Genomic DNA, 9,319 nt, shown 5'->3' on the forward strand with positions numbered 1-9,319 from the left:
TATATATATATATATTTCACCTTTATTTAACCAGGTAGGCTAGTTGAGAACAAGTTCTCATTTACAACTGCGACCTGGCCAAGATAAAGCAAAGCAGTGCGACAGAAACAACAACACAGAGTTACACATGGATTAAACAAGAGTACAGTCAATAACACAATCGGAAAAAAAGAAAGTCTATATATAGTGTGTGCAAATGGCATGAGGAGGTAAGGTAATAAACAGGCCATAGTAAAGGAGTGATTATAATTTAGTAAATTAACACTGGAGTGATAGATGAGCAGATGATGATGTGCAAGTAGAAATACGGGTGTGCAAAAGAGCAGTAAAGTGAATAAAAACAATATGGGGATGATGTAGGTAGATTGGGTGGGCTATTTACAGATGGGTTATGTACAGCTGCAGCGAACAGTTAGCTGCTCAGATAGCTGATGTTTAAAGTTAGAGAGGGAAATATAAGTCTTCAGCTTCAGCGATTTTTGTAATTCGTTCCAGTCACTGGCAGCAGAGAACTGGAAGGAAAGGCGGCTAAAGCAGGTGTTGGCTTTGGGGATGACCAGTGATATATACCTGCTGGAGCGCGTACTACGGGTGGGTGTTGTTATCGTGACCAGTGAGGTGAGATAAGGCGGAGCTTTACCTAGCATAGACTTATAGATGACCTGGAGCCAGTGGGTCTGGCGATAAATATGTAGCGAGGGCCAGCCGACTAGAGCATACAAGTCGCAGTGGTGGGGGGTGTAAGGGGCTTTGGTGATAAAACGGATGGCACTGTGATAGACTGTATCCAGATTGCTGAGTAGAGTATTGGAAGCTATTTTGTAAATAACATCGCCAAAGTCGAGGATCGGTAGGATAGTCAGTTTTACGAGGGTATGTTTGACGGCGTGAGTAAAGGAGGCTTTGTTGCGAAATAGGAAGCCGATTCTACATTTAATTTTGGATTGGAGATGTTTAATATGAGTCTGGAAGGATAGTTTACAGTCTAGCCAGACACCTAGGTATTTGTAGTTGTCCACATGTTCTAAGTCAGAACTGTCCAGACTAGTGATGCTAATCGGGTGGGCGGTTGTGGGCAGCGAACGGTTGAAAAGCATGCATTTGGTTTTACTCGTGTTTAAGAGCAGTTGGAGACCACGGAAGGAGTGTTGTATGGCATTGAAGCTTGTATGGAGGTTAGTTAACACAGTGTCCAAAGAAGGGCCAGATGTCTACAGAAGGGTGTCGTCTGCGTAGAGATGGATCAGGGAATCACCAGCAGCAAGAGCGACATCGTTGATATATACAGAGAAAAGAGTTGGCCCGAGAATTGAACCCTGTGGTACCCCATAGAGACTGCCAGAGGTGCGGACAACAGGCCCTCCGGTTTGAGTGTGTTCCACACTTTACAGTGTTCCACACTGAACTCTGTCTGAGAAGTAGTTGGTGAACCAGGCGAGGCAGTCATTTGAGAAACCAAGGCTATTTGAGTCTGCAGATAAGAATACGTTGATTGACAGAGTCGAAAGCCTTCGCCAGATCGATGAAGACAGATGCACAGTACTGTCTTTTATCGATGGCGGTTATGATATCGTTTAGTACCTTGAGCGTGGCTGAGGTGCACCCGTGACCAGCTCGGAAACCAGATTGCGCAGCGGAGAAGGTACGGTGGGATTCGAAATGGTCAGTGATCTGTTTATTAACTTGGCTTTCGAAGACTTTAGAAAGGCAGGGCAGGATGGATATAGGTCTATAACAGTTTGGGTCTAGAGTGTCACCCCCTTTGAAGAAGGGGATGACCGTGGCAGTTTTCCAATCTTTAGGGATCTCGGACGATACGAAAGAGAGGTTGAACAGACTGGTAATAGGGGTTACAACAATGGCGACGGATAATTTTAGAAAGAGAGGGTCCAGATTGCCCAGCTGATTTGTACGGGTCCAGGTTTTGCAGCTCTTTCAGAACATCTGCTATCTGGATTTGGGTGAAGGAGAAGCGGGTGAGACTTGGGCAAGTAGCTGCGGGGGGTGCGGAGCTGTTGGCTGGGGTTGGGGTAGCCAGGAGGAAAGCATGGCCAGCCGTTGAGAAATGCTTCTTGAAATTCTCGATTATCGTGGATTTATTGGTGGTGACAGTGTTACCTAGCCTCAGTGCAGTGGGCAGCTGGGAGGAGGTCCTCTTATTCTCCATGGACTTTACAGTGTTCCAAAACTTTTTTGGAATTAGAGCTACAGGATGCAAATTTTGGTTTGAAAAAGCTAGTCTTTGCTTTCCTGACTGACTGCGTGTATTAGTTCTTGACTTCCCTGAAAAGTTGCATATCGCAGTAGACTATTCAATGCTAGTGCAGTTCGCCACAGGATGTTTTGTGCTGGTCAAGGACAGTCAGGTCTGGAGTGAACCAAGGGCTAGATCTGTTCTTAATCTACATTTTTTGAAAGGGGCATGATTATTTAAGATGGTGAGGAAATTACTTTTAAAGAACGACCAGGCATCCTCGTCTGACGGGATTTGGTCAATATCCTTCCAGTATACCTGGGCCAGGTAGATTAGAAAGGCCTGCTCGCAGAAGTGTTTAAGGAAGCGTTTGACAGTGATGAGGGGTGGTTGTTTGACCGTGGACCCATAGCGGATGCAGGCAATGAGGCAGTGATCGCTGAGATCCTGATTGAAAACAGTATTTGGAGGGCAAGTTGGTCACGATAATATCTATGAGGGTGCCCATGTTTACGGATTTAGGGTTGTACCTGGTGGGTTCCTTGATCATTTGTGTGAGATTGAGGGCATCTAGCTTAGATTGTAGGACTGCCGGGGTGTTAAGCATATAACAGTTTATTTAGGCCACCCAACAGTCCAAACTCTGAAGATAGATGGGGGGCAATCCATTCCCATATGGTGTCCAGGGCACAGCTGGGAGTTGAGGGGGGTCTATAAGAGGCGGCAAAGTGAGAGACTTATTTCTGGAGAGATTCATTTTTTAAATTAGAAGCTTGAACTGTTTGGGCATAGACCTGGATAGTATGACAGAACTTTGCAGGCTATCTCTGGAGTAGATTGCAACTCCTCCCCCTTTGGCAGTTCTTTTGGACGGAAAATGTTGTAGTTAGTTATGGAAATCTCAAAATTTTTGGTGGCCTTCCTAAACCAGAATTCAGACACAGCAAGGACATCAGGGTTGGCAGAGTGTGATAAAGCATTGAGTAAAATAAACTTAGGGAGGAGGCTTCTGATGTTAACATGCATGAAACAAACGCTTTTTCGGGTTACAGAAGTCAACAAATGAGAGTACCTGGGGACACGCAGGGCTTGGGTTAACCTCCACATCACCCGAGGAACAGAGGAGGAGTAGGATGAGGGTACGGCTAAAGGCTATCAAAACTGGTCGTCTAGTGAGGTTGGGGACAGAGAATAAAATGAGCAGATTTCTGGGCGTGGTAGAATAGATTCAGGGCATAATGTACAGATGCTCTGAAAGCAAACTTGTTGACATGAGTACCCTGATATCGGGGAATTTGTGCCATTCTGAAAAAATTGTTAGTTTGTATGAAAATTCTTACATATTCCTTTTAAGATTGTGACCAAGAAAATTCCAATGTGAACAGTTCCTATGTTTTAGATGTAGGTATCAGTATTTTGTCTCCCCCATACACCAACTTCTTATCTTGCCAAATTTTTAAGCAGTTTTGTTTACACTCCACCTTGACAGTATTCTTTTTTGCAGGTACAGTGGAGGGAAGTGGGAGTGGGATTGGTTTTTACAGTAGTGTTGCAGTCATCTGAATGCTTGGGAGTGTAGAGGCAGGATGATACTTGTCCCTGTGCTGCTGTCAGCCCCTTCCAGGGAACTCTGAAGGAGACATGGGTGTGCCCATAACATAGGTGAGGCTGAAAAGTGTGTACCTGCCTACAACAGACAGGAAACAGCACGTTTGTGAGTGGAGGGGCGTTAATGATGGCCTGATTAGGACAATTAGCAAATAAACGTGTGCAATAACATCCCACTTGGCACACCACGTTATTTTAAAGTGAAGATGTGTGTCATTTGTGGTTGAGATGTTGATCAATAAGATGTAAACCTTTATTCACTCACTCAAAAAGACTGAAGTTCTTTAAATTCTCAATGTGTTATCACTAGGTTTACAACACAACCAAATATCAACATTTAAAGGTGATGTATCTAATGCTTGAATAGTTTCATCAGAGCCACTGGCCTAATTCTATTCTTTAACTTTTATTTTTGGTTTAGTTGGAGACCGTTAATCCAACATATTATTTGTTAAATTGTTGACAAGTTAATAAGCTGTTTACTGAATTGCAAAAGTGATATTGAATTGTGTTTGGTTGTCAACGCAACCAAATATTAACATAAGAAGAAGATGTATATTATGTGCCACTGACTTAGTCTGACTTTAATTCCAGTTTGTTTACAAAATAATATTTGATAAATTGGATTCTCCATTTCAACCAAAAATCTAAGTTAAAGAATAGGAATAAATCAAATAAAACTTTAACTGCATTTTAAATAAAGTTTGATTGATTTAGTCCTATTCTTTAACTTAGATTTTTGGTTGAAATGGAGATGTGAATCCAACATTTTCATTATTAACATGAGGATTACATTTGACATCAATCAAAGCATGAAAACCCTATGCTTACAGTGCATTCAGAAAGTATTCAAACCTCTTGATCTTTTCCACATTACAGACTTATTCTAAAATTGATTAAATAAAATGCAATCTTCATCAATCTACACACAATACACCATAATTAAAAAACTAAACAGGTTTTTAGAAATGTTAGCAAATTTATTACAAGAAAACCCCCAGAAATACTTTATTTACATAAGTATTCAGACTGTTTGCTATGAGACTCGAAATTGAGCTCAGGTGCATCCTGTTTCCATTGATCATCCTTGACATGTTTCTACAACCTGATTGGAGTCCACCTGTGGTAAATTCAATTGATTGGACATGATTTGGAAAGGCACACACCTTTCTATATAAGGTCCCACAGTTGACAGTGCATATCAGAGCAAAAACCAAGCCATGTCGAAGGAATTGTCTGTAGAGATCCGAGACAGGATTTTGTCAATGCACAGATATGGGGAAGGGTACCAAAACATTTCTGCAGCATTGAAGGTCCCCAAGAACACAGTGGCCTTCATCATTCTTAAGTGGAGGACGTTTGGAACCACCAAGACTCTTTCTAGAGTTGGCAGCCTGGCCAAACTCAGCAATCAGGGCAGAAGAGCCTTGGTCAATGAGGTGAGCAAGAACCCGATGGTCACTCTGACAGAGCTCCAGAGTTCCTCTGTGGAGATGGGAGGACCTTCGAGAAGGACAACCATCTCTGCAGCCCTCTACCAATCCGGCCTTTATGGTGGAGTGGCCTGACGGAAGCCACTCCTCAGTAAAAGGCAATTGACAGCCCGTTTGACAACGCAGGAGTGACAAGTCTCTGAATGTCCTTGAGTGGCCCAGCCAGAGATCTTGGGTGTTTCAACAAAGTACAAAGAAAAGGGTAAATGTGATATGTAAATGTGTTATTTTTCATTTGTAATAAATGTGCTAAAATGTCTAACCCTGTTTTTGCTTGGTCATTATGTGTGTGTAGATTGATGAGGAAAAAACCCAATTGAATCAATTTTAGAATAAGGCTGTAACGTAAACAAAAATGTGGAAAAAGTCAAGGGGTCTGAATACTTTCCAAATGCACTGTATATGTATTGTCTATTTTTAGTTGAACCCTGAGGTTAAATTTAAAATAAGAGCTGTTGATGACTTTGCCAATGCTACAGTATATAGGCCAAAATAGTATCATTGATGAAATACTGGATGATTTGTAAAGTCTGCTTACACTTAATTTGCTCTGTTAAGCCTTCCCTTTAGAATGACTTTGATAGCTACAGTGAATCTAGTCACTACATTTACATTTCAGTCCTTTAACAGACTAAGTAACTTATCGGAGCAGTTAGGGTTAAGTGCCTTGCTTAAGGGCACATTGACCGTTTTCACCTAGTGTATTGGAACCAGCAACCTTTCAGTTTCTGGCCCAACGTTCTTAACCGATAGGCTACCTGTCGCCCACCTATTAAGAGATCTCTCAATAATCATTCTCACGATAGCACATTGGTAGTAGTGGGTGACAAATATCAAAGATAAATGGGGCAGGGCTTGGTTAAAACCCTGGAGGGGGGACATAATGGATAGATGTAGATAGCTCAATTCTCCAGTAGGAGGTACTGCTCAGCCTATTTCGTTTTTTGATAGTGGATATAATGTTGAAGATCTGATGTTGTTTCATAAGTGTACAACTTCAACATATTTAATAGAAGGTTTGTCTATGTTAAAAATTGGTTACCATGATGACATAATTCTGTGGTTGAAATTTCCCCCTCAAAACAACAGTTAACATTGTTTACTTTTTTCAAATCCAATGTATTTTCCACATGGATTCCACATCACAATACATTGACAAATTACATTGAAACAACGTTGATTCAACCAGCTTGTGCCCAGTGGGATGTGTGTGCTAACAGATGGACATGTGTATAAAGAATGTATAATCCATATACACACAGGAGTGTTTGATTCTGTGTTCTCTCTCCCCCTCACTTTTCTTCCTGTCATGTTACTGCCTGTGAGCTGTAATTACAGGGAGTGAAGAAGGTAGGGTTGAGGGGAGAACAGAGAGAGAGGGAAATTGAGACGAGTGCTAGTGACGGAATGTGCAAGAAAAAAAAAGGAAGAGATATTCAGTTACATTCCATCATTGACCTTTAACCTAATACATTTTCAAATGACCAGGTGCACTCTCTCATGGCTGCTTCATGACTACCTGCCCGAGAGACAAGAAACCTTTGTTCCGGTTGCCTCGAGCTCAGACAATGATATTTATGCCCAGTATTGAGTGACCTGTTTAATGATTCTACAATGTGGCAGTAACTAGATATGCTTTGGCATTCCAATAGAACTGTTCATGAAAATTGTAATCCAGAAGAAGTTAACAGTTTAATTGACATAAGAACACATACTGTACAAAGGTCTATTTCCACCAGAAATAGAGGTCATGTCTATAAAAATAACAGCAATAATAAAACCTAGTCCAAAGATATACCTCACAGATTGTCTTGGTTGACTATTTGGACTTGTAACATTTGTACTAATACATAAGCATTCACACACAACCAATAAACGTGTTTTATCAGCGAAGTAGTGATCAGTGAAATCACACACACGTTTGTTTTTACTATCCTTGTGGGGACCAAACAATTGATTCTCATTCAAAATCATATTTTCCCTAACCCTAATTGTAACCCAAACACCTATCTCTAAAATTGCCTTTTTCCTTGTGGGAACAAGCAACATTTCCTCCACTTACCTGAATTGTCCTTATTTTACTATCCTTGTGAGGACTTCTGTTCCGCACAAGGCTAGTAAAACAAAAACACACACACACACAAACATATAACCTATTGTGCAATAGCCAAGAAAACATTGTGTGAAGGCCAGGAATGTCATATAGTATTTCAGAGGCAGACGCAGTTTAACATTTTAGTGGGTAAGGAATAGCTAAAGTTATGTTGTAGGACTAGGCCTAAAACAGGCAGCCTATAGGCAGAGCCTAATAGAGAGGCCTACACTGCTAAATAAGCCTATACGTAGGCGTTGAATACAGAAATGTCAGTTTAGATCTCGTAATTTCTTCCCAGACTCTTTGGCATTTTTACAGCTGTACAGCCATTTTATAATCCTGGCATTGCGCTCAATGACCGATGTCCCCTGTCGAACAGTTTCATGCATCTCCTCTTCCAGTAATCCTTCGTTACTGTCCTCGCCACTATTCCGTGTGAACCCGTCATCTGACGTCGAGATGCTGACGCTTCGGATTTTATTGACACGTTCATCCGAACATGCGGAAAAGTTCTCTTTGCCCAGGGACTCAATGACTTCGCCATTCAGTCCGCAGTATTTGAAGAAGGCATCAAAGTCGGCAAAGTTTTTGGAATATCTTGAGCTGATGTCAGAGTGAGAACGGCCGACCCCTTTGCGAGTCCTCCTCTGAACTTCCGCTACTCTTTTGTGAGTGGGTCTCTGCATCACACCTGGGGACACGTTTATGTCCGTCCATTCTTCATCTGTGGATAGAGATTGTGTTTCTGGCTGTATGGGTTTCGAATAGCCAGCCTTTGAATCACATTCCTTGGCAAGTCCTTCGGGTGTCGTAAATTTGGTATACATTTCCTCTGCCTCACATTCCTTACCTGATGCCTCAGGTAGTAAACTTGCCTTATCCAGAGAGCTGAGCAACAACCTGCGCCCCAAATTCAGTTTATTTTTCTCACGCGTCGATGCTTTCACAAGTTCACATTTCTGTCGGTACAGTAAAAGTGAGTCTCTTCTTTTGGAGCTCGTCCGATGCACCGCATTTTTGTCCTCCGGCGGCGAAGGCCCTCCTTGCACACTGCTTGTACCCGCAGGCGAATTCCTCCCACTGTTCCTACAGTTCATGTCGGAGCCCCGGTTAGACGATCCGTTACTACTAACAGAGGCAGATCCAAAACTAACCACGGGCTCCTGTATCGAGTTGAACACCTGTTGACTTTTGACATACTGTTTTTTACTTGCGGCAAGCATCTCCACTGCGCTCATGCGTCCCGTCTCCTCGCTCTCCAGTTCCATCTGTTTCCGAAGGTATTCCGGACCCTTCTCTAGAATTCGAGTGGCATCTACACCTTTGTTAGTCATATTGTTGGTTTTTGCTTTCAAAACACTACCCTAGCTGGCATTCCAAAACTGTATTCAGGATGTAAAGGGGTCCCACGTTACCAATCCATGTTCGCGCAGTGCTCAAATATCCAGAAGCTCGAAGTAAGAACAATTCAATGTTCTACTGTACAAACAAGCTCGTGCCTTGTCCAAGCACGTACTAAAGCGGGAGTGTTCACCTTTCTACTCAAACACATTACACAACCCCATCCCGTCTTGCGCAAGACCAGGTTGAACCAAACAAGTGGCATGCAAAGTACACCTGATCATCACCAGAGTTTTTGATATGTACCCCCCAATTTTTTAAAAACTGGTTACAAGTAAATAAGTTATTTTTTGTTGTTGAGTAAACCTAACTACATTTGTTGAAACCAAATGTATGATTAAATGTCAACTGTTATATTTTATTATTAACAAATCTATATTTCATGTTGTAACCTATTCCTCAACTTGCTTTCCCATTTGGTTGAACCTAACAAACAACATAGATACAAACTAATATTTAATGTTAATACAACCCATTTAAAAAAATATTTTTTACATGTATTTTTATTTTTAATCCCAGCAGGAGGCC

At 41.8% G+C, this 9,319-nt stretch overlaps 1 protein-coding gene across 1 annotated transcript; it reads right to left on the reverse strand.

The window, feature by feature from the left end:
• Positions 1-6,968: 6,968 nt before the first annotated feature.
• fam110c (family with sequence similarity 110 member C) lies at positions 6,969-8,905 on the reverse strand. The gene has a single exon (XM_021600790.2). It carries the CDS (start codon positions 8,722-8,724, stop codon positions 7,660-7,662), a length of 1,065 nt encoding a protein of 354 aa, XP_021456465.2. The 5' UTR covers positions 8,725-8,905; the 3' UTR covers positions 6,969-7,659.
• Between the last annotated feature and the right edge of the window lie 414 nt (positions 8,906-9,319).

This window comes from Oncorhynchus mykiss, chromosome 4 (assembly GCF_013265735.2).
Source record: "Oncorhynchus mykiss isolate Arlee chromosome 4, USDA_OmykA_1.1, whole genome shotgun sequence".
Classification (NCBI taxonomy): Eukaryota; Metazoa; Chordata; class Actinopteri; order Salmoniformes; family Salmonidae; genus Oncorhynchus; species Oncorhynchus mykiss.